Raw genomic sequence first — 26480 nt, 5'->3', positions numbered from 1 at the left:
ATGTTTACTAGGCTGGTGATTGTTAGAGGAAAACTCAGAGATTTCCAATAAGCACTGAGGATGGAGGACTAACCCACTGACTCTTCGTGGACCTTTGAGTTACACGCTGGCTTTGAACACATTTGTGAACCACGTGGTCATGAAAGATATCATGGAATTTGAATTTTCTGGATTTTTAAAAAATTCTTCATGAAGTAACAAACTTGAATCGTCCTTGATAACTTTTCTCTCTTTCAAACATTAACTCCATTTCCTCTCTTAGTCTCTAATATTACCTCCCACCCTCACCCCGCGCCCTAAAAAGGTAATTTATTTACATGCTCTATCATAAATGGCTGAAATGGTTTTAACTTATAAAGCATTACACATCCCAGTCACCCCTAACTTTCTTAAAAACCGAATAAGAGTCCTTAGGTCAACAAGCATCACATAAGTAGGAGTGCGAAGGGTTTGCTGACTTATTAATTCTCAGATATTTTTTTCTTTACAACCAAATGAGGAGTTGACAGCATTCCAATTCTTGTTCTGTTTAGAGAAATAAAGTTTGCAGTGGGACCCAAATTCTTCCTAATCCATTGTAGTATTTTGCTCTAAATACAGGTAAGTGTGTTAACAGACCAGGTAGAGGCACAGGGGGAGAAGATTCGAGATTTGGAGTTTTGTCTTGAAGAGCACAGAGAGAAGTTGAATGCCACAGAGGAAATGCTGCAGCAGGTATGTACAAAGCTAGCCCCCAGGTGGGATTTTCCTGCTGAACTCTTTGAGATGCTACATTTATATGTCATGTTCGCTCTGATGCCCCAGTTAATTTTGTGATTCACTTAGACTGGCATATTTTAAGCAAAAACCTAGAATAACAGGGTCTGAAACATACATACAATAAAAAGTGTTCATGTAATTTAAATCTGGCATAAAATGTTAATAGGATTGTAGGTAATTTTAACTTTCTACTTTATGGTTTCATATGGTTTCTTAACTACTAGCCATGAGCATATTTTTATGGTTAAGAAAAAAAATAAGTACCATATATGACCTTTATTTAAAAAAACTTGTGTGCATGCGCGCGCACACACACGGGGCTCATATATGAGAGATCCTATAATATAATGGATGGAGTACACACTGGAGTGAGGTTTAGGTTTGAGTCCCTGCTCTGCCATTTCCTTGCTGTACAACTTTTGGCAAATTCTTAACCTCTCTGTTCTGTTTTCTCATATATTGAATAAGGGTAATTCATGTTATCCTTATGAGTTTGTAATTCATAAGGTTTTGAGTATCGAGTAGCTAAATACATGTCAGAACAGTGCCTGGCACATAGCGAATATATCATCATCAGTGTTATCATTAGCCTTAAGAATATATAAGGTTTATATATGTGTGTGTCTACCAGGGGTGCCAAACACATGTATACAAATGGACACTTTGGTCAATGTTGCTCAAGCAGTAGTTCGCCATAATCAGAAGTGTCTGGACGCTGATGGTAACCACTTTGAGCATCTCTTGTAATTGCAGAAATCAAACGTGACTTATATTCATCTTTTGTTGTCGGTATATATTGAGTATTGCAATTTTAAAACAGTTTTCCTTTCTTAAAATGTGTCTACATTTTTTTGCCACCCTCTGTATATAGTGTGTCTCCCCAATAAGCAGACATGTGTTTAGTTCTACTGAATGAAGGTTAACTGAATGGTATCTATTTAGTAATTAATCTTCATCACATACTCTACTTGATAGTTACTGTTTTTTAATCATAAGTGAGACACATCCATATGTAACTATTTATAATAAAAAACTTTTGAATGGATCTCAAATTCTAATAGGAGCTTCTGAGTAGGACATCCTTAGAAACTCAGAAGTTGGATCTGATGGCTGAAATATCTAACTTGAAGTTAAAACTGACGGCTGTAGAGAAGGACAGGTTGGATTATGAAGACAGGTTCAGAGACACAGAGGTAAGTAGCACCCTCTCTTTATATACATATACATACGCATGCGTGTGTGTGTGTGTGTGTGTGTGTGTGTGTTTATTGCACACACATGTATTCCTAGAGCAAGGTGAAGTTCCTTGGAGGTGTGAAGGGGAGACAGTTAATTACTATGTGCCCTCAATCGTCTATGCTTCTTTTTAAGGATCAACTTTAATTGCATTGACTTTTTATCACTAAATGCTAATGGAAATTTTTATTTTGAGACTTTTGATGTAAAATATTAATCCTTTCATTAGCCTTTAGCAAGATATTTGGAGCTTCTGTCTTTCTGTCTGTCCATCCATACTGATTTCTTCGTTGTGGAAATAATGAGTTTAAGTGCCTGATTTTACTAGTAATTATTTAAGCACACTGATTATTTACTACATACTAAGTAGATTTTTAAATATGTGTAGAGAACATGCTTTCATTATAAAATCACAAAAATAACATTTTTAGAGATTATTTAATTTGGCCTTCTACTTTTGGCTATTCCGCCCATAAATCATTCTAATTAAATAAAGCTCACTATATTTTTGTGAAATTCAGGGTAGATTCTCCAACTTTAAGTAGGCATTTTTGTTGTTGTTGTTGGTATATATTGAGGCTAAACATGCTTTCCTGTTTGTCTTACCTAGTTTATTGTTAATCCAGGTCTTCTAGTTTATTGCTTATTGTTTTTTGCAGGGGCATATCCGTTTGACGTCTATTTATCTGAAAACAACTATAAAGGGCTGCAGAAATTCCTTCTCTCCTAGGGCCATCTCTTCTTTTTTTTTCTATTTTGTTTCTTTGGTTGGGGTATGGAGAGGTGTCATACTGGATTAGAAAATGGGTACTAAGAAAGAGAAAGGAGAAGAAATCATTACTTCTTTTTCCTCTCTATCTTTAATTCAAACATTTATTTCATGCTGACTACATGCCATCACAACATGAGGTACATTATGTATGTTATCCACTGTATAACTGAAAGCCCTTCACAGATTTGAATTGAATGAGATTTACTCCATTGCTGTTTTAAAAATTAAATTTTCTGTTAAAGATGTAACTATAATGGAAACTCTTTGCGTGTATGTATTACTTCCTCAGTAAGAAAAGTAAATCCCTAACTTGGTTCATGTTGTAATCTTAAAACTTTTTGTCAATCACCTGTATGAGCATGTTTCTCACTTTGACTGAGACTGGGGCTCTTGAAACTTAGAAAGTTATCCAGTTTCTTTAAAATTTTGATTTTTTGATTTTTTGCTTTCTTTAAAAATCTGTTTGGATAGTTCCCACTTTTCCCATACTGTCATTCCCTGACCCCACAGTTCTTGCATAACACAATAGAATTCAGTCAACAGGTGGATGGCACAGGAGGGAGCTAACTCTGATGCAGGTAAAGAAATTACAGTATTTGGGGATCAAGAGGTGACCTTTCACATTATATACACAAAGTTTAGGGGCTATATTAACCTGTATGACTGTGGTGAATTTTGATATGAGATGTTAACCAAACATCAGGATTTGATTGAAGTGGATGTTTCATGATTTTTATTATGAGACCTCCCCTCCCCTAGAGCAATATTTACCTCTCGAGTTTGTTTGTGTTTTTATAAAACTTTTTTTCCCGGTCCTTCCTTGCTTCAGTCATGCATTCTCAAACATGCAAAGTGATCTTGTAATCAACTTCCAGTAAACTCAATCCTGATAATTTTCTAATATTCAACACTTGGTAAAATGTAGCATGAACATACGCAGAGATTATAGGATGTTTGGTAATATTTGTTATATATGAAAATAATGAAAATAGTCATCAAAATTAAAGCTGAATTGAATATGCTCATTTTCCTATTAATGTTCCCTTGATAACAATAAAATATTTCCTTGGCTGTTTCATGAATCCCAAATTCTTTAATTTTATCTTAGAATTTTAGATTATTTGGATATTAGGTTCTCAGAAAATATTGGAGTGGGAAAGAAATATAGGTACTTCCAAAGATTGAGGTAAAACTTTTGAAACCTTGGAAGTTTGAGGACTTGCATGTTCCAGGAATTGCTGATAGGAAATGGTTAGCATCATTCAACAGTGCCCCCTTCTGGTAATAGCACAGATGTTAGAAATTGAGTTTCTCTGAAAGAGTTTTCTGGAAGGGAAAAGGGGAAGGTAACAGATTTTCTTTTTAAAAAGGACTGAACTTCTGGTAACAAATTAGTTGGAAATAATTTGTATTTCATTTTTTAAAGTTTCATATTAAGGAACTATTTCCAGGTTTTCCAGTTTGAGTTATCGTGGGGATTTATGATTTTTTCACGTTGGAGATTTACATTCATATTTATAGTGTTGCCACAAAGGATATTTGGGTAATTTTTTTAAAAGAAAAATAATCTCACCTTATAATTTTATTTTCTTCAATTGTTTTTTCTTTGCAAATTGCTACTACTTTTAAAGAAAGTGGTAAAATAAAACAATATATTTATATTCATAGCTGTTTCTTAACAATGAGGAAACAATGAGAAAACGGAAAAATATATATTTAAAAGACCAGATTGATGAAGGGAGATCACTAAGAACTCATATTATGCAAGGATGATTAATGAGAGATAATAAATGGGAGAAACTGACTTTTTTCTTGAATTTGAATTCTGAACTTGTAGATAAGGTATCACAATTAAAATGTTGTTAAATAATGTCAAACAGTTCTTGACCTCATTTGTAAAAGAGAAAATAAATGGCTTCGTATTGAAACATTATTAATAATAATTTTAATAATTAATATTAATAAGTAATTATTATATAATAATTCTAGATAATGCTTTTCTCTATCTTACAAAAAACCGGTTAAAACAAGAACAATTTAAAAACTTGTGGGTTTTCTGGGAAGTGTTATTCATAGTAGCATCCCTTTTTTTAGCCTTTGTGAGGTTAAATCATTACACTTAGGAGTTTAGAGTAATCTGTCATTAATAAAGTTGTATTTCTTATAGCATTGTTCTGTGTTGTTTTTTTTTAATGGCATTCTTATATAATTCTGTCCTGTCATCCATGAATTTGTGGCTCAGAAATAAATGTCTTGAAAAAGAGAGGGACAAAAAACACATTAACTATTGGTGGGGCCTTCATGGCTTGGAGTAAAAAAAAGTCATCTTGACAGAGTATTTGAGTCTTTCCTTTGGAGGAGTTGGTATTAGTTGGCATTCTCATTTCCTTTTCCTTGACTCCAGGCTCTGGACAAAATATGTCACTGTTTCTCAGAATATTTAGACAAATTTTATAAGCAAATCAGTTTGTTTTAAAAAGTGGTGGTAGGAAAGGTGTCTGATAGTATTTGTATTAGTATCATGAAAACATAAAGATTGCTTTCTTTTTCATTTTCCAAATGTAAAATTATATTATGATACTGAAGATATTTGTAAACGACAGGGCCCTCATCCATCTCAAGTTGAGAATCTTTGGTTTAAAGGATTTAAATTTCATTCCGTTCTCCCAGATGGGGTTGATGAACAATCTTTATTTTGTAGACAAATGAAGAAATTATAAAAAATATTTTTATGAACATCCACCATATTCCTGAAAAGGCCCTGAAAGTAATAGGTTTTACTAGAGAAAATTTCTCTGGTTTATTTTAAAACCAGAGAGTTCCGTATAGTGAAGTTTAGTCTAGAAATATCTAATGAATGATAGTGATTAGCTACCTTTCTTAATCAAAATCTGTCACCTTTTATTTTCATAATCCCATCGTTTCAGGACAACGGCATTAGGAATTCGAAGCATGGAAAGATGCCTTAGTTCTCAAGGAGAAACATTTGTTTCCGTTTGTCTGATCTAATTCATATAACTTGAACCAAGATTTAAGATGTTGATTTAAGACTTCCATGCTGTTATTTCAGTATAGATAAGTGTGTTACCACTTACCTAATGTATTTCCTTGTTTCTTTTTGGACCGACAGGGGCTAATGCAGGAGATTAATGAATTGAGGTTAAGAATCAGTGAAATGGATAGTGAGCGACTTCAGTATGAAAAAAAGCTGAAATCAACCAAAGTAAGTGTTCTCAATGGCAAACAATTTTAAATAAATAAATAGCTCCACTACTTACCTATGATCAATATCAATTTAAAAAAGGCATTTTACAAGTGAATGAAATTTTTCTCCAAGCTTGGAGACCTTCTTGATTTAAGCACTGTTATTCTCAATAAAAATGGGGACTTGACTAATCTGATGGAATATAACTTGTCATTTCTCTTAATTATCTAACCTCCTTTATAAACTGATACTGTTTTCCTGGTTATTCAGCTTCTCTTTTTCTATCTGTAGTTTTCTTTCACTCCTCTGTCTCTCTACCAGTCTTTAATGGCCAAACTTTCTAGCATGAAAATCAAGGTGGGTCAGATGCAGTATGAAAAGCAGCGGATGGAGCAAAAATGGGAGTCCTTGAAGGTGTAGTAGACGTTGGGTAATGGGATCCATGGCTTGTTGCTTTCTGGCTTGTGTTGTTTTGCTGTGGTGGTGTTTTTAGTAGTTTGTGCATTCATTTTGTGTATGTGTCCACCTGGTTTTTAAAAAATACGTTTAAAGCTGGTTTAAGGGACAATGTGATCCCTAATTTGTTTTCAGGAACATATGAAATAATTAGTGAAAAACAATAAACAGGTAAATAAAAATACTTGTTATATAAATTAAAGCTTACTCTCTTAGACTATCTGAGATTCAAACATGGTAAAATAATTGCAAAAGTTCACCTGCGAAAGAATTCTGTTTCATATCAATAGTAGACACTGCTGTCATTCTTCGGGAGTTTCTTAAAGGTAAATGTATACAGTAGTTAACTATATCATGGCAGTGAATAGGAATGACTACTTAGAAGAACCACAGTGAGAACGGGGCAACACTTCTTGCCAGTGCTAATGAAAATGTCTTGTTTGGTGTCCTTTCCTACCATAAGTTAAAACTGTAGGGTCACTTCTTAGCTTCATTGGAGAGGGTCTTCTTCTCATAGTACTAAATGTAATAAATATCTTTAGAGACTGAAAATAAGATGTGTTATTGAAAATAAATGTGCATTTATTAGCATTGCATAGCTTTATTTTCTCTGTTAAATACATTCAGCAAAACTTAATTGATAAGCTAATTCTTTACCAAAATGAAAATGAAGATTAAAACATTAGTAAATAGTAAAAAATTAGTAAATTGGACTTGGAATCTTTAGTAGTTGTGTAGTTAAAAAAAGAGACAGAACTTCAAATCGGTTTTCTAAATCTATTTTGTTTTCCCATTCTAGGAGATTCTGTTCTCTTAGTAATGAGGATGAATTATTTAATCCCATGATTTGGCTAAAATTGTTCATCACCTACTTCTTTCCCATTAATTAAGCTGTACCTTAAGGGAAGCTGAGTGCCATCTTGAAATGCTGATAAATGTCAAACAAGTCTTAATATGTATGTTCCAATTTGCACTTTATTTTGCTTTTATGACACTAAACACTTAATTTGATTATCTTTTTTGATTAACTTGGTCAGATTCTTTATTTAACCTAAGATAGAAGCCTTAGGGTTACCCTAGTCCTAATTACACTTTCAAAAGTTTCTTTTTAATTTGTTCACAAAAAACTTGAAACAATTATACCATAGTAATTATATATTAGACTTTTATTAATTGTCTTGCTTCCTGCTTGTCATTGCCATTGTCTGATTTCTGAAGTTTGTGTCTAAATTCTTGTGGTTTTTTTGTTTCATTCACAAAAACTAATTATTGACTTATGAACATACTCTCTGAACATATTCTCTTTTAGTCATAATCTACTCTTTTTAAATGAATTTATCATTTGTAGGATGAACTGGCATCTTTGAAAGAGCAACTAGAAGAGAAGGAATCTGAAGTAAAAAGGCTACAAGAAAAGTTGTTTTGCAAGATGAAAGGAGAAGGGATTGAAATTTTTGATCGAGGTAAGAATATATATTTAATATTGGTTATCTTATTTTATTGAAATCCGCCAAGATCCATCAAAGAAACTGATGTTAGTTGGTGTATAATTTTAGCATCATAGAGAAGAGTAGCAGAAGCCATCTAGGCCGAAGACCACAGGGAATCCTCCAAGACCCTTTCCTGTGCCTGGGTTCTATAAACTTCCTCGTCAGCAGCTGGAGAAGGACAACTCTGTACTTTATTGGGTGTTTATTTTAGATTACTAACTTATAAAGTGTCATCATGAGGGAGTTCTCGTCCAAATTGCAATACAAGGGAGTGTCAAAAAGAATTAAAAGGAATCATTGCTATGTCCCAAGATTATGTCCCTCTAAACTGAACTAGAAACAGTGTTTAGAAACCTTGTCTGCCCTGTTGAGAGAAGAGAGGAAAGGCTCTGTATCTTTGGAAAAAATAATGAAAATTTCTTATCATGCATTGAGCCCTTGACCTTCTTGAAAGCAAAAGTAGGCTAATCTTGTTTTTGGAAAAATGCATGAATTTATTCAAAAATTGTTTTCATGATTGAGGAAGTTTGTCCTGGATGTTATATAGACAAAAATTTCTAATAATATAGGTTCTACTTGACAGAAAATAACTTGAATGAAATGTATTGTTTTTAATTATATTTGGAAATATAAATACACATAACATCTGACAACACTAAATCACATTTAACCTGTCTTTGTTATTACAAATGATTACTGTGGCAAAAGCAACTTTTGATTCATTTGAAACAAAACAAATTTGATTTACTGTAGCTTTGGTACATTTTTGTCTCTTGTGTGGACATTAGTATTTTTATTGTCTGTTCAATGAGGGGCTTGAATTAAATTACCTCTAAAGTCTTCTTGGCTCTAGAATACTCTGGCTTTCCATACCTGTAGGTATCGCAGTTTCCTCTCCATCAGAAAACGCAGTTCATCAAACATTGAGAAAAATAGATTGTTTGGCATATGTAGAATTTTATGTTCTCAAAGGACAGTTGTGCTACCCTAAGTCTGATCCAAGGACTGGTACCCGTCTGAACTGCTTGTTACCTACCAGTGCACAACCAGATAAATACAGGGATTGAGAGCCACTATTCAGCAACTTCATGGCAATCTGATCTTGACATAACATCTAACTGCACAATCAGTGCACTCATTGAATAGGAAACAGACCATTTCAGTGTTATTGAAGCTGAGTGGTGAGTTGAATGTGACATAAGCAATATACTAGTCACGTTCAGGAGGGCCATATATTGAACTGTGATGGAAATGTAAAGAAAAGGCAACGCAACATGAACTGGCTTTTCATCACATACAGTATAAGAAGCACTTGTACTCCATAGGCCTACGTTTAATACAAGAAAACGAAGGTTCAGAAAGATGAAGTGACAGAGATAGTGACTCAAATATAGATCTTCTGATTAATTTCATTAGATTCTCTTTTAAACCTTACACAAAGCATTATGTAATATAGTGCCAGTCCTAAAGTCACAAAATAAGGCTTAATATTCAGTCTTTATGAGGTTAGAGACTCTATTTTAGGTAAAAGGAGATGAAATAATAGTGCTTTGATAAAAATATTACTTATTGTTGTAATGTATGCTAACTTACAATTCAATGGGTTTTCCTGCACAGATGAAAATTTTAAAAAGAAGCTCAAAGACAAAAGTAAGGTTTTTGGTGTATTTCCATCAGCCCTTACATTCACCAAAAGTACTACTTGGACTGTTCTTTGCATGTGTTTTAAAACATTTCTCTCACAAGTGATGTCAAGTTGCTTCATCTATAAGCTCTCCATTTCTTCAGAGTGTACAAAATAGAGGGTAAACAAACAATAAAAACAAAGAATAAAAGATGGTTTGGCAGATTCTATCTGATTCAGCTCTTTTGCTCCACAGGATACAGCAGGGCACCCAGAGTGGTAGAGGGAAAAATCATTTTCTCTATGGCCCAGGAGATACGGCATCAGAGGAGGAAATAATGTTTATACTCCTATGGAAACCAACTGTTTTTAAGACTTACCATGGTTGAAAGATTATATTGAACTTTGCTTTTCAATGTGTTGTAGCCCACTTTTTCACTGAGCTCTACATTAGGCTGTTTTTTTAAACATACCCTCTTGCTGTGACAAAAGAGATTGTACCCAGGTTGATTAATGGAGCCTGGATTATTTAATGCAGCATAAAGATAAATCCTTAATGGGCGTTTTCCTCCAGACATTTAATTTTTAAATCAAGGGAATTTGCCTTTAGGAAAAAAAAAAGGCAATTCCTGTAAAATATACCTTAATTGAAAATGTTATATTGTGCTGAATGATGCTGCATCACTGTTTTAAAAATTATCTTTAGTAGTTTTTTTCCCCTCAAAAGTAGACAACTTCAGTTAATTTTTTTTGTTGTTGTTTCAATTTTTTTAATTTGTGATTTCATTCTGGGTTAGCTTTTTATCTTTACAATATTTGTTTTTGTTAATAAAGTTACCTGCTTTTGTGTTTGAATATCAAATTTTAAGGAAAGTCATGTTTATCATACTTTGGCCTTTATGTTTTAAAATACAGAGGGTGCCCAAAAAACGTATACACATTTTAAGAAAGGAAAAAACTATTAAAATTGTAATACTCAATATATTAGGTACCGATAACAAAAGATGAATACAAGTCACGTTTGACTTCTGCAATGACAAGAGGTGCTCAAAGTGGTTACCATCAGCATCCAGACACTTCTGATTACAGCAAACTGCTGCTTGAGCAACGATGACCAAAGTGTCCACTTGTATACATTTTTTTGGCACCCCAGGTAATATTGGAAATGAAGTTTATAGATGAAGCAAAGTACTTAATATCCTTCTGTATTGAACCTACAACCAGCTTCTTAGCATGACTTCTCATGTCAACATCACATTCCATCAGGCTCTCACCATTTGTGTCTCCATCTTGGTTAAAACTGAATATCCTTTGCTGAGCTTTTGTCATTATGTATGCCTTGTCCATTGCTTTTACCAACTGCTTTATAGGTTTCTTTTTTGAAAACTGTTTTTATTGTTACAGCACTGAAATTTCATCTTCAGTGTTCTCATGAAGACTTTATTGTTCTTGCTTTTAGAGAGGGTAGTTAGCTCTCACACTTATTTTCTTTCTGGAATGATGTCTATTCAGGTGAGAGAGAGAGAGAAGATGTTCATTTTTCAGAGTTTTCCCTAAAAGAGAATATGGATGGTGAATGTGCCCTTTAAAAGAAAAAAAACAAACACAACAAATCATTAACATCTTTACCTTAAAACATTTCAATCTGAAGGGTCATGTCAGCTGACGTCTGATCTGATGTTGTGATATTTTCAGATATTGAAGTACAAAAAATGAAAAAAGCTGTGGAGTCTTTGATGGCAGCCAATGAAGAAAAGGTATCTAGATAAAATTTAAATATTTTAAATGGGGGTTATAACACCATTTTCAGAACTGCAATCTTGAATTCTTTGTCATTTAAATCACATATTTCCATGTCTTTATTTTCTGGAGATTTTTCATTTTCTTTCTGAACACCTCGTTACCTTGGTTGTTAATGGCAATTAATGGATCGTTTCTCTTCCTGGGCATCTACGGGAGTTCATTCTGCAGCAGGTTGATAAGAAGAGGTCTTTCCAGTAGGTAGCGCTGGAGCATTTTATTTTCTCTTGCCCTGTTCTGGCTTCTCCTGGGTGGGAGATTTCCTGGGGAGGTGGGCATGTCATCTGTGACCAGGTTGCCTCAGTCTCAGGGCACCACCCCTGTGGGAGGATGTGGTGGGCAATGGGGTTCTGAGCCCTGAAATCCCAGTGCTGCGCCTGCAGTCAGATGCAGAGCTGTGCACCTCAGCAGCCCTGGGTGTCTCTGGTGTGATCAGCTGGGAAAGGTGGGGCTGAGTGGGCTGGGAGATGCTGCTGGTACGTTTGTGGCTTTGTTGTCTTTCGAGTAATGGCTAATGGTGATGGCCAGACCACAGCTGTCACACCCCGATAGCTCCTCCCTTGTCACTGGAATTAGCCACACTGCATCTGCCGCTCAGGAACTATCTCTCCAGTTCTCAGGGCTATAGATATTCTGCTCTTTAATCTGACACTGCTACTGCTTTTTTTCTGGGGCCTGCTACTAGCTCTGGGAGGGTGCAAGGAGGTGAGCTTTGGGAGGTTGGGGGTAGGCGGCCAGGCTCTGTAGCTTTGCTTTCTACCTAGCAGTGTGGGCTATTAGACTGCAGTTGTCGCCCTATTGTGCCCTGAGGTCTCTGCTCTGATCACTGGGCTCAGCCATATTATATGCTGATCCCTCAGACAGAATTGCTAGGGGTGCAGAGAGTGCACCTACAGTCTCACTCCTCCCCTCTCCTGGGCCGGCAGTGAGCTCTGGCCTGTGTCCTGCGGGTCCCATCTCTGCACTTCTCCCTTCCCTCCTCCCCTGCTCACCTTGATTTGCCCACCTTCAACTTTTTCAGTGTGCTCATCTCTCAGGTGTGTTTGTATGTTACGTAGGGAATCCTTTGTTGACTCCTAGCTGTTGAATTTGCTGTAACTTCAAGGAGAGTTATCAAGGACCACCCCTCACACTGCCATGTTTCTGACGTCCATAGCACCATTTTGATCATTTCATGCATACCCTGAATACTGACATTAGTGGGTAAGCATTCTCCTTTCCTGCCCAAGTGTGCCCACTATCAGTAGTCACTGTTGTAATTATAACTGGAATGGAGATCAGTAGCTCCACTGAGAATTTTCTCTTCCCTCCCTGCAATGAATTTAGAGATGTTTGAGCTATCAGATCAGTTCTTTATATTCAGGCGACAAATGTGAGAAAGGCTATAGTACATAGCACATCAGTTCTGTGGTCACTGGAAATTCTAGGCTACCATATGAACTCTGACGGAGGTAGGTAGCCCATGACAACTTCAGCTTCATAGTAATGTCGATTTTTCATATACATATTATCTCCTTCACATTCCTGGCGTCTTTCACATCTGAGATTATCTCTGCTTTCCTGAGTGGTGAGATGCCAGAAAACAGAGGCACAGACACCATGAAATCAAGTATGGCTCCAGGCTTTGTTTCAGCTGTGTTGGCCTAATGCCAGTGTCTCCAGTCTGTTCATTTCCTCTGGTTGTGTCTCCTCACTTCATCCTAAGAGCAGAGCTGCAGTTACCCTACTAAGGAAATGTGTTTCTTCATGGCTTATCTGACCAGACGTGTATCCAGCAGGAAGCCACAGTCGGGTTCAACTCCTGTCATCAGAACTGCTCTCCCCTCATGTCCCTTAATGAATAAAAGATGGAAGCATTTTCCCAAGAAGAGTAATTTCAAGGAAGTAAAAAATGAGCACATGACAAAGAATTTCGTCTTGATCTTTTTCTCTCATCATAAGTTTTTTTCTTCTTTTCTTGCCTACTCTATTTTATTAGTCTATTTTTACTTTTTGTTCTCTTTATGTGACTTTTATTCCATGAAAATAAACTCATTGTCCTACTCACCCACCCACATATAGTGTGTGTGTGTGTGTGTGTGTGTGTGTGTGTGTGTGTGTACACATACACGGAGGGTGCCAAAAAATGCATACACATTTTAAGAAAGGAAAAAACTGTATTAAAATTGTAATACTCAATATATGCTTATAACAGAAGATGAATACATGTAGTGTATACATTTTTTTGGCACCCTCCCCCCTACACACACACACACACACCGGGGGTACCAAAAAAATGTATACAACTGGACACTTTGGTCAACGTTGCTCAAGCAATAGTTCTCCATAATCAGAAGTGTCTGGACGCTGATGGTAACCACTTTGAGCACCTCTTGTAATTGCAGAAATCAAATGTGACTTGTATTCATCTTTTGTTGTCGGTGTATATTGAGTATTACAATTTTAATAGTTTTTTCCTTTCTTAAAATGTGTCTACATTTTTTTGGCACCCTCTATATATGTGTGTGTGTGTGTGTGTGTGTGTGTGTATTCCTTGTTGCTAGTCTTTGCCACTATTGAATAAAAATAAAGTCATTAGCAAGCTCCTCACAGAGAGAGCTTTTTTTTTGAAAAAAAATCACCAAAATTCATTTTAATTTCTCTTCCTCAAAAAGCAACTATAACAAACAAAACTTTCAGTGGTGAATGAGGGCTTGTTAGATGCTCAAATGCTATAGGAGCACCAAGAGTGGCATAACTTCTTGGTGGTTTTAGAAGGTTTCAAAGAGGACATATCTGAGCAGATTCTGAGGAAGAGCAAGAGTTCTTCATCAGGAAAATGAAGGCTTCTGGGCAGAGGATCCATAAGTGAACACATGTTTTCAAAACCAAGGCTTGTAACAGCCCAGTGCACATGGGAAAGTTCTGGAACATGAGTTATAGTTGGATATATGAGGCTGACAGAAGAGCTGCAGTGCATGGTAGGCAACTTGTATGCTAGGCTAATGATCTGGGGTGTTAACTTGTAGACCTTGGACAGTGACATAATCAAATTTCCGCTTTTGAAAGCTAACTCTCTCTGGTGGCAGATGGAGGCAAGAATAAGGGAGGGAGAATGAAGACAGAACAATCAAGAGGCTGTTAAAATAGTCTATAATGAGTAATGAAGAGGGGTTGAAATAAGTCAATGGCAGCGAAGTGGTAAGGAGGGAATAGATTTTAGAGAAATTTACAGGTTAACAAGGTTTTTAATTCTTTGGATTTGAGAGCAGTAAGTTTTTGGTTTGTACAAATGACGGCTCCCTCTGAGAGTTAATGGTATCCAAGCAGAGGTTGAAGTACTGGGGGCAAATAATGAGCTTCATTTTATATATATTCAATTTGATGTGTTCATGGAACATTTAAAAGGAGATTTCTTATAGAAAGTTGGAAAATGCATCTAAATTTTAGGATTAATGTAGAATTATAGATTGGTATGGAGTGAATCTCATTAATTTTAGGAGAAATATAGAGCTGTAGATCGGTAGGAACTAAACTGTAGTTGATGTATCAGTTAGCTTTTGCTCCAGGACGAATCACGTCTATTGTTTCTCATACTTCTGTGGGTTGGCTAGGTAGCTCTTCTGATCTGGGTTGGCATGGCTAATGTCTGCAGTTAGCCAGTGGCTAGGGTGGGGCTGGATGATGTGACTCACCTGTCTGGTGATGACAGACTGGTCTCGGTTGGCCCCAGCTGGGATGTCTCTTCTTCTCTAAATGGTCTCTCATCTTCCAATAGATTAGCCTATGCTTCTTAACATAGTGGCCTTACTGTTCCCTAGAGCAGCAAGAGAGAGCAAATCCCAGTGTGCAAAATACTTTTCAAGCCTTTGCTTGAACCACATTTGTTGATATCTCATTGGTCAATGCAGGCCACATGGTCAACCCCCAAATCAGCATGGGAGGAGCGGGGGAGCTCATTTTTATTATCCACCAGGGTGAGGGTTTGGGAAAAGAGAAGAGGGTAAAGGACAAAAATCTTGAAGCTCTACATTTTATAGTATGGATTGGGTAGCTAGTGGGACTTATGGAAATAGAATATTTATCTGGTCAAGGGATTGAGAAATTGAAGTAGAAGAAAAGAAAGTGGAAAGAAAAGTAAAAGAAGAAGGAAAGAGGGGTGTCAATTGATTGCCAAATAGAGGTCAAGTTAGAAAAAGGATAAAAAGATTCATTGTTTTTATTAAATAGAAGGTCTCTGATGACTAATTGAAGCAATGTTGGTGGAGTGTTTAGAGAAGGGAACACCCATTTGGTGATTAATGACAGCTGATAAAGACAGCAGGTATAGATCTTTTTTCCACGACTGACATATGTATAGGTTAGGGAGGAGAGTAATTAAAGTTGATTTTTTTTCTTGTTTTTTTGTTTTGTATCTTATTACCTTGTTTTGTTTTTGTTTTTTAAAGATGGCAGCTGAAGGATAGGATCTCTAAATTTAGAGGTACTTTTTCTATATCTCTGATGTACGTAGGAAAAATATTCTAGATATTACCAGTTTTACTAAAGTTTAGAAGTATTCTTTGAATAATGTAAATAATTCACGTCTACTTATTCTTTGTGTCGCCATTACTTTTGCTGTTCAGAATCATAGTATTAAAGATGATAATTTATTTTATTAATAGGATCGGAAAATAGAAGATCTTCGACAGTGCCTGAACAGGTACAAGAAAATGCAAGATGCAGTGGGTCTGGCCCAAGGTAAAAAAGGTAGTGTAGCTCTAAAGGTTTTTCTACTTAACTTGATTTTAAGTGGCTGTGAACTTTTACATTTGGCCTCGATTTCTTTCATGGAGCATGTCCATTTCCCAAATTAGATAGCTCAGTCTTTCTTTCTTTCTTTCTTTCATTCATTCATTCATTCATTCATTCATTCATTCATTCATTCAAGCAATATTGTTAGGGTTCTGTTCTGTTGCCAGAAAGTGTGTAGCTAAAGAGCGTACTGTAGATTGGTTGGTCAGGGAGAGCTTTTCTAAGGAGTTCATTAGGTAGCATTCTGAAGAAAGAGAGAGAATACAACAGCACATGCAAGAGCTTTTTTTTGGGGGGAGGGTACGTAGAACTTGGTGTGTTTGAGAAGTAAAGGACCAGTGTGACTGGAAGGTAATGAGCAGGGGGAAAAGTAAGATGAGATGATAGAAGTGAGCACTGACGAGGTCTAGGTCATGTAGGTGAAGAATTTGGCTCTTTCTTGGCTCAGAGAGATCCACGTAAGGGTCTTAACAAGTTAGTGACATGAGTGTTGTAGCAAGTGGACCTAGTGGGAGGGGAGCAGTGTTTGAAAGACAGAAAACCAAGAGCCTCTTATAGTATTCCAAATGGAAAGATCTGATGGTACTGATGGGAAATCTATTTTGGTGTTAGAATCAACAAGATGGTGTGATGAATTAGATGAGGAGAGTGAAGAGAAGCAAAGAATCAAGAAAAATCAACATTTCTGACTAAAGCAATGAGGTGAATGATAGAACCATTTACCAAGATAGAAAAGCCTAGAGAAGGAACATTTGAATGGTTAAGGGGGATTGTGTTCAGCTTTGAATGTGTTAAGTTAAAAAAAAAGAGTGAGATAGCTAAGTAAAGATTATTATACATTTTGTTGTATTTATTATTATTTTATCTGTAGATAGGCCAGTTGGCTGTCCTCAAATGTGGGAAAGCTTTGGGAGTCATTCAACACAAAGGAAAATGTTCAGAACTTTGAAAGTTCTCTTGTTTTTCAGCAATGCATAGATGGGGTTATTTGCTCTAAAAATAAGCACAGGAAATTAACAAGTCTTTTGTAAGGTACTCAAATTTTGAAATTTCAATTTTAATTTTTATGAGTTCATTAAAAAATCCTGCTTTGGACCAGAATTATTTGGGGGAAAAAAGGGTCTTCATTTTTTTGTCCACGGGGCCTGGCATATATATATATATAAATATCTGAATGAGCAAGTGTACCTCTAATTGACAGTGTTGACTTAAGGCAGTTCTCATCACTCTACATCTCTGTATTTTCAAAAGAGTTTCTCTTTTAAGGAATATTGCAAATTTTCAAGTAATTAGTTTTTGCATTAGTTAAAACGTTTGATTTTATAGAATCTCAACAGTGTAATTCTTGTGTTTAAAAATCAAGGCAGACCAGATTAATTCCTATAATTAGGCCATATTGTATAGTATTTAAAAAGTAGAGAAAAGAGGTAAAAATCACTTATAATTGCCCTGGCATGATCACTGTTGGCATTGCCATGTCTTCCTTTCTAGTCTTTTTTCCGTGCACATAAATGTGTAACTAAAAGAGGTAGTTTTAAACCATGTACAGCAGGATAGATTTTCAAACAATTGCAAATGATGTTCTGTTCTTATGAAGAGTTATATAAACAGCGATTTATCACTAGGATTTATATTTAGTTAATTCTCATACAATTCTAATAACACCTATTAATAAATTCTAGTAAAATTGAAATAAAAGTCTAATAAAACCGAATTTAAGAAGCCATGTCTAATTTAATATCTTTAAACAAGTAAATTATCATTTTTTTATTCAGAGATTAGGGTTTTAAGCATCATTGGGTTTTTTTGGTTTTCTTTTATTGGGGATTAATGGGGAACAGTGTGTTTTGCCAGGACCCCACAGGACCCATCAACCCCAGGTCAAATCGTTGTTTTTTTCAATCTAGTTGTGGAGGGTGTAGCTCACTGGCCCATGTGGGAATCAAACTGGCGACCTTGGTGTTATGAGCACTGCGCTCTAACCACTGAGCCAACCAGCCTCCCAGCATCATTGTTTTTAAAAGGAAATATATGGCACCATTTTGTTCAAAGCTTAGTCCTTTTCATTTCTAGAGATATAAAAAAATTCTGAAGGTGCTGCTTTGCAGGATATGCCATTGTTTTTCCTCGTTAGGCTGTTCTTTCCGCTTTAAAATGAATGGCATGAAAGGATCCTCCTGATGGGTCCAAAGGTCGTTAATTTTTTTCTTTCTTTTTTATCCTTTTTATGTTTTTTCAGGGGCACAGTAGTGATGAAAACTGAGTTGTTTAAATGTTAACTTGGTTGCAGTTCAGGGTCAGTTTGTTGTACCACCGCTGGTATCCTTCAGCTTGGTTACGTCTGAACTGAAATTTGTAAAGTCCCACATTTTGAAATAAAATTACAGGAGGATTGTTGAATTAAATTAACTTTTCATTTCTATCCTGTGAGTCCATGATTGCATCTATTGATAGCACTATACATCAATACCTCTGTTAATACTATTGCTGGATACACACGTGGCCCACGAGCTCCTGGGACTCAGGGGCTCACAGTTTAAGATGTCGTTTTCTAGGTCGCATGTTGTTTTTCAAGTGATGCCAGGCAAAGTTGACTATTTGATCTTTGAGGTTCAGAAAAACTTTTACATTTGATATGTTTGAGATTCTTCTTCCAAACGTGACATATAAATGAAAAGCTGCTGTTGTCCTCTTTTTGCTTTGTCTTTTCTAGGCCAAGATGGTGACTATGAAGATCTGCTCAATTCAATGCCCATGTCCACTTTGCTGGATACGCAGGGTTTCAGTGATCTGGAGAAAAGTCTATCGTCTACACCAGTAATGGGATCTCCCAGTCACGAAGCATTTAACACAAGTGTTCCAGAAGAGGTATTTACAGATGCTCAATATTTTCTTCATGTTGAAGACACTACATCGTTAAAAGTTAAAGTGCTGTTAGCAACATGAAAGACATGGGTTCTTTTCTCAGTTCGATTACTGACTTGGTTTGTCCTGGAAGTTTTTGTGTTCTGCAGACCTTTGTTTGAAATGTGTGGTTTTTTCCCTTCTCTAATAAATAAGTGCCCTGGGCAATGTCAAAATTGCTTTTATGTTTCAGGAAAAACATGTGAATCCCTTGGAGATATTATCTTAAATATGAGATTATAATCTGCATATTAAATAAGGAGGAAATAAGTAGAGTTGGGATAAAGTGAGGTTATATAAAGAAATTGATTTTAGTCACTTCTGCTGGTGACTAAAAGATAATGGAATAAAATTTCACTCTGACTTCTTTAGATTTGGAAGAAACAATTGGAGGGGAATAAAAGTCAAACTCATTTACTTTACTTTCACATCAGGCTGCCACCAGTGCCTGTTTCTGTTATCTGTTGCACACCACCCCAAAACTTTGTGGCTTGAATGACATCGTTTATTTTGCTGACCAATCTGCAGCTTGGGCAGGGCTCGGCAGAAGCATCTCATCTCTGCTCCACTTGGTAGCAGCTAGAGGGGCGTGAGTCATCTGAAGGCTGCTCATTTGTCTGTCCGGTGGTGAGGCTGGCTGTTGGCTAAGACTCTGACATGTGACTACTTGGCTTCCTCACAGTATGGTGGCTGGGCCCTGAGGATGAGCATCCCAAGAACAGGACTAGGCAAATTGGTATCACCTTTTATGACACGTCTCAGAAGTCACATAGAGTCTCTTTTCCTATGGAGTCACAGGCCCACCCAGATTACCGGAGAGGGAACATAGGCGCTAGCTACCTCTTGATAGACAAGTAGCAATATCACGTTGTAAGAACATGTAGATGGGATATATTGGTGCAATTGTATTTGGAAAACAGTCTGCTCTCCACTCTCTGGCTACAGCAGTTTGCATCCTCCTCCCATTTAAAATACACCCACTGTCCCTCAATCTCACTCTCATTAGGCATCAGCATCCCAAGCACTTGTCATCTAGATTAGGTCAAGATGTAGGTAAAATTCCTCATTGTGTCTTCTTGGGCACAGCTTCTTGAGTACCATCCCATTCAATTTTAAGAACTGGGAACTAAAGGGACAAGCTATCTGTCCCCCATATACTTGACATACAAAGTAGTGGGATAGATATAACTGCTGTAGGCATTCTCATTAAAAAGGAAGGAAAGTTGAAGGCACACAGGTGTCTCTAGTCTGTCGCAATTGCAAAATGCAGCCAGGTACATGGTGCCATGTCTTTATTAGTGCTCGGTCCTTTGGGTTCTTGATTCTTCCAAGTCATCTTGCCTTTTCCACAAGAGGGAGCCCATATTTGCAGATAGCAGTTTTCTGTAAAAGTGTCCATATAGGTCCAAAGTTGCCTTTTCATTGTCTACCATCTCTGTCCCCTTTAGTCTAATTTGGTATATTTTAAACATTTACAATTTCTTATGAATCAATTTATAATCCATTCCGTTAGATTAAAGCATATCCATAAAAACCTTCACAATAAGCCCTCCCCCCCTTAGGTTCCCTAAGGCTACTGTGGGATATCCCTTTATTTTTTGAGTTTTTGATTTTTTTAAAAAATATTTTAATTTTTCTGTTACAGTTGACATTCAATATTATATTAGTTTTAAGTGTACAGCATAGTGGTTAGACATTATATAACTTACGAAGTAATCCCCCCAAGCCTAGTACCCACTTAACACCATACATAGTTACTATAATAGCATTAGTCCCTATCTTGTATCCCCATGACTATTTTGTAACTGCCAATTTGTACTTCTTAATCCCTTCACCTTGAAGAGTTCAATGAGACAGTACCACCTTAAATCTTCCTGAAGTCTTAACAAAGCCACACATGTGACTTCATTTTAAGACTGTTTTCCTAATAACACCCTGAAACCATTTCTTAATTATAATGTAATGTGCTGTCTATAGAGACTAGGAATGGGACAGTTTTATTTTTGAATGAAACAACCCTGGCTCCCTTACATTTAACAGTTCCTTCTTTGGTCATCTTCTACTCTAACATTTTACTATTTGTAGTGAGAAGAAACCAAATGGCATCTTTTTACATCTGTTGCTAATAATTACATAACAAGAAAATGAAATTAGAACTGAATGAAAATGAATTCAAGGAAAAAACAATTAACATTTCTCTCTTCAATGTAAGAGAGGGCTAAATATGTCACTAACAAGAAATTAATGGGGGGGGATTGGAAGAAGGTGATCAAAAGGTACAGATTTCTAGGAATAAGATAAATAAGTACTGGGGACATAATGTACAGCATGAGGTCTATATTTACCACTGTTGTATAACATATATGAAAGTTGTTAAGAGAGTACATCTAAAATTTTTCATCACAGGGAAAACCACATGTTCTTTCTTTTTAAAAATTTATGTAAGGTGATGGATGTTAACTAACTTATGGTGGTAATCATTTCACAATATATGTAAGTCAAGTCTTTATGCTATACACCTTAAACTTATACAGTGTTGCATGCCAATTATATCTCAATAAAATTGAAAAAAGAACACAAGGAATTAGTTAAGGAATAAGAAATATTTTAGAGGGGAAAATCCCCTAATTGTTAAATATTTATTTATACTGAAGGGAAAAATTCCTTGCGACAGACAATGAGTGTGCTGCATTTATAGGGAAAGGCTGCTGTTATATGTAGGATATACCCAGATAATTTCATATCCTTTTAAAAAAAAGTCTTTGATATGTGAATGGTAGTTTAATGGCAGAGTTTTTAGTTGGGAGCAAGAATGATTTGATGAGGATTGACGATGGTTAGTCACATTTTTAAAGAAAAGCCAGGAGGGAGATTTGAGGTTGGAGTTAAAGTTTGAAAGGAAATCAAGAAAATGGGTTTTCTTGATTTTCGTAAATCAAGGATGAGTTATAAAGATATAAGCTGAAAAAAATGATAGTGAAATAATCTCCTATTGTATAATAATATGACTTGTTAAAGAACAAAATTCGACTGAGTCAATTTTAAAGATCTTACTGGCTTTATTCAGTGGTTCATGAGTCAGACAGCATCCAATCTAGGAGACAGAAAAGAGGTCTGAAGAGCTGTACAACATAAAAGGTTTCTGTAGAACAGAGTAGGAACAGGGAGGTCATACTTGGCATTTTCTGATTGGTTAAAGCAGAGTTACTTTCCTTACATGGAGCAAAGGCAAGTCTTGGGTTAGGAAGTGTGTAGGAGGAAGCAAGTGCTGATTGGTTGACCTAGGCCTTTCTTTTCTGTGAGAGCCCAGCATAGAAACCTAGTTGACTTCAGGTTTGCTGGTGTGGGGCTTAGCATGAGCCACTCCATCTTGGGCCCAATCTCATTACTTTAGCAGACTTGACGTTTTATAGCCTTTTACAGTGTCAAAGGATGAGAACACTCAGTAACTGAGACAAAAATCACAAAGCTGAATTTATTGCTTATTTAAGTAAGTGAATTTTGTTAATCAAGGACATTCTCTTTGAGCTGATCATAAATAGGAGTTTTAGGGTGCGTGGAGCTCAGGGAATGGTGGACTTGCAGAGGCAGGAGTGAGTTGACATCAGCTGTATATGGTTATGAAGGTGAGACTGTTGATTGCTTGGTATTTAGAAGTGTGTTTGCCGGTGTGAGTCCCTACTTGACTGGCTGACTTCCAGAAGCGAATCACGGATTGGTTGACTTGCAAGCAGTGAGGCAACTCACTGAGGCAAGTTTTACTCATTTTTTTTTTTTTTTACTGGAATATTTTTTGTTTTATTTATTTATTCATGATGTAGCCCACAATCTAACTGCTCTCAGTTGTCAAAAATTATTGAAAACCAAAGTATAAAAATTCTTTCACTGAGTCTTTCCTTATGATTCACAAGGCATTTGTTTGGGAAAGTGTATTATGCATTTCTTTTTTGTTGCTGTAATATTGTTACTATTAAGCAAAGTATTTTAAGTGGTGCATTCCCAGAGTACGTTACAAGTTGTTTTAATTACACTTTTATCAATTCTGTTAATTGAAGGTAGTCAGCTTGTTCACGTATAGAACAATAATTAACAGGCTTGACCAACATTCTATTTTAGACTAGTGGTAGAAATGAAAGTGAAAATAGTGCTTTGTTTACAAAGCTTTTATCCAAACAAATCTCATTGTAAATCATTGCAACCCGGTAATTTAGGTATTGTCATTCTCATTTCTCATTTTTCTTTTATTTCCAGGATTCTCATTAAAAATCACTTAACTAATGCCCAGTTAAGTGATTTACTTAAGGTCACTTAGGCAGGTGTGTTAGAGCCAAGATCTCAACCCGGGCTTAAATGTCGTATTCACAATATTTAGTGTCTTACTCAGAACCAAGTTCAAAAATTACTTTCCTCTAGAATGTTTTCTCCAATTAACACTTCTAGAGGTTTATATCCTGAAACCATTTTCAAAATTTAAGAATAGCATTCTAAACACAGGTATATGAAATTTTATTGATAGACTATGTAATTGTCTTTTTTAACTTTTGTTGCTGTGGTTTTTGTTTTGTTTTGTTTGAAGGATTGATTTTTGACTTTTTATTGTTATATTACAGTTCCACACCAGCATCTTGCAAGTTTCAATCCCTTCCTTATTACCAGCATCTAAAGGCTTGGAAACTTCTGAAAAAGCAAAATTGCCTCCTAAGCCAGAGACTTCATTTGAAGAGAAGTATGTCATTTATGACCTAATATTGCAATGTCAATTTTTAGAAAAGTAGATCAACCCAAAGCAAGAGTGCATTGCATTTATTTATAGACACAACTGTTCTACCCAGAAAGCAAGAAACAGCAAGACCTGTGCCAGGGAACCCATAATCAGTTATGTATTATTGAAATAAAAGGTGTGAAGCTAAAGTAATTGGAGATGAGGCAGGGAGGTGTGGTGGTCAGGTTAGAGAGGGATTTTAGGGAACTTGGATTTTATATCTAGGTCATAGGTGATCATCAAAGGGTTGCAAGCAGAATAGCGACAGTGACAATCACGTGCCTGAGGCTGTTTGGACAATGGCTATGAAGGAGACGACAGGGATACAATAGTTTCTCCACAGGCAAATAGAGGTTTGGGGGAGCATATTCCCTAATTAATTGCCTAATCTTACAATTAGACAAAATAAAATAGAATATCAAAAAAAGAGAAAGAAATAGTTTCCCTTACATAGTTGTTTGTTTTTGACAATTCTGTTCACGTAGAATATATATATATATATATATATATATATATATATATATATATATATATATATGGTGTTTTCTTCATGAAATTCATAAGTCCTTTTTTTTTTTTCACATTTTAGTGATGGAAAAATAATTCTTGGTGCTGCTGTTGAAACCCAGCTGTGTGATAGTCTTTCGTAAGTTACAGTTTATTGAATGTGAAAAATGTGATTGATATTTTGGAGAGAGGAAGCTTCTGTTACACTAACAATAACCAGTATTAAAGTGAATGACTATGAGTCCTGAATAAATTAATGTAGCTGTAATGATTGAGTGGGGGTGGTAGTGGGGGGTTGAAAGTTAACAAAGAAATACTTGCTCATGTATCATTGTCTCATGCCAAGTTTCTGTAGCTCTTTAGTCTTCTTCACCAGTTTCCATTTAAAGTTCAGTGCTTTTTTAATTTTTGTGTTGACATGTTTTGAGTTTTGCAGAGAAGAATCACACAGAATTATGTGATGGCTGGGAACACGGCAATGGTTTTTTATACTTTCACATTAATAAACTGACCTAATGTCTATGTTTATCCAAGTTAAAGTCTGAATTAAATTAGGAAAATCTATTTTTAGAGCAGTCCTCCAATATGAGATATTTTCTATTCTTTCCATTGGCTTTTACTTTATTTGGTAGTCGACACTTCTAGCAATTTATTTACACATAAATACATGAGAAATGTCTTTTAAAAGTTTGTATATTTAAATTATTCTGTTTCATAGAGCAAAATAATTACTTTTCTCTCTCTCTTTAAACTAGGCACATATTCTTGCCTTCAAATTTTGAGTAAGACCAGCTCTAAAACTGAATGCTAATTATGTGAAAAAGAAAGTCTCTGGATGTTTACCGTGTTACTTTGCCTTCACTAGGATAGCAAATGAATTATTATGGGCAGCAATAGGGAGTCCTCTGTTATGCTTTGATCATAAAATGAAGTCCTCTGCCAGACTCAGGAAATTGATTCCTTTGTGCATTGAAAATTAAATTTTCATCCTTTATTTTAAGTATAAGGATAATATATAAATAGTACACAAGTATTTAAAAAATTCCTGATGTAAATATATACATGCACAGGATTTAACACTAGTCCATGGAAAATACTGGTTTAAATTTTCAAATATTGACATCACAAGAATAATTCTAAGTGTTTTTCCAGCTACTCTAACATGTGCAGGACATTTAGAATTATTGGCAGGACACTTAACCACTCCTGCTTTTAAAAGAACTAAATGTTATAATTTACTTAAGCACATAAGTGACTGCCTGAATCCAGATTTTCTTTTATTTCCAGGATTCAACCCACACACAATTTTAGTTTCTTTCCAAGATATTCGACTTAGAAAAAGTGGCACCAGAGCCACTTATTATTAATTCTAATTATTATTATTGTTATTTTTAGAACTTCAGATTTGCAAAAGTCTAGCAGCCTGGACAATCTGAAGAAAGAGTCATCAGAAGGGGTTGGTTCTGTTTTTTTCTGTCTGTTACCCTGAGAAGAAAATATTTAGGGATCTTCATCTTTTCCCATTTTGCAAATAAAACTCTTAAGAAGAGCTTGTGGTTTCTCCAATGGAAAATTACAGTTAAGGATAAATATCAAGAAGTATGATATGAAGGATTGCAAGTAGTACATAAAACCAAAACTAGGGACTTTAATAAAATATTGTCGGAAATAAATAAAACTGAGGTTTTGTAGCTTGGAAGTGTATGCAAATTAATTTTAATTTATGGAATTTATGTGGCAAGTTCTGAATATATAAGAGATTCCTATAACAACTTTAAATATTGTTGTTTTGAACAGGAAAAGGAGTCTATTCAGAAGGCTTCAGAGGTAATTTTTATATCCATATTACAGTGTAAAAATGTTTTAGATTTCTAATACATAAGATTGCTTCCAAATAATCCCAAACTCTCAGAAACATGCTACATGAAAGAAACCAGACACAGAAGATCACGTATGGTATAATTCCATTTATGTGAAATATCCAAAATAGATAAATTCACAAGAGACAGATTTAGATCGCTGGTTGCCAGGGGTGGAGGAGAATGGAATGGGGGAAGACTGCTTAATGGTTGAGGAGTTTTACTTTAGAATGATGGAGGTGTTTTGGAACCAGGTAGAGGTAGATGTTGCACAACACTGTGACTGTACTAAATGCCACTGAATTGTTTACTTTAGAATAGTTACTTTTATGT

The 26480-nt window shown here is 35.7% G+C and overlaps 1 protein-coding gene across 26 annotated transcripts in view; it reads left to right on the top strand.

Annotated features, from left to right (window-relative positions):
* Window positions 1–26480, top strand: part of PPFIBP1 (PPFIA binding protein 1) — a 170744-nt gene that overhangs the window by 127701 nt on the left and 16563 nt on the right. For 7 of the 26 annotated variants that reach the window (XM_074325884.1, XM_074325881.1, XM_074325883.1 and 4 more), the window contains 12 exons: window positions 601–714; window positions 1821–1952; window positions 5898–5990; window positions 7777–7891; window positions 9536–9568; window positions 11238–11299; window positions 15986–16070; window positions 18829–18983; window positions 23630–23745; window positions 24371–24427; window positions 25684–25744; window positions 26086–26115. In XM_074325884.1, the coding sequence (XP_074181985.1) occupies window positions 601–714; window positions 1821–1952; window positions 5898–5990; window positions 7777–7891; window positions 9536–9568; window positions 11238–11299; window positions 15986–16070; window positions 18829–18983; window positions 23630–23745; window positions 24371–24427; window positions 25684–25744; window positions 26086–26115 (1053 nt within the window). Of the gene's footprint in view, window positions 1–600; window positions 715–1820; window positions 1953–5897; window positions 5991–6293; window positions 6387–7776; window positions 7892–9535; window positions 9569–11237; window positions 11300–15985; window positions 16071–18828; window positions 18984–23629; window positions 23746–24370; window positions 24428–25683; window positions 25745–26085; window positions 26116–26480 lie in introns of all 26 variants that reach the window. The other 19 variants (XM_019737336.2, XM_019737345.2, XM_074325874.1 and 16 more) reach the window with 10 other exon arrangements.

Source organism: Rhinolophus sinicus, linkage group LG02 (genome assembly GCF_036562045.2).
Source record: "Rhinolophus sinicus isolate RSC01 linkage group LG02, ASM3656204v1, whole genome shotgun sequence".
Lineage (NCBI taxonomy): Eukaryota > Metazoa > Chordata > Mammalia > Chiroptera > Rhinolophidae > Rhinolophus > Rhinolophus sinicus.
The sequence above is the reverse complement of the archived record's forward strand: the minus strand, read 5'-3'. Positions and strand labels throughout refer to the sequence as shown.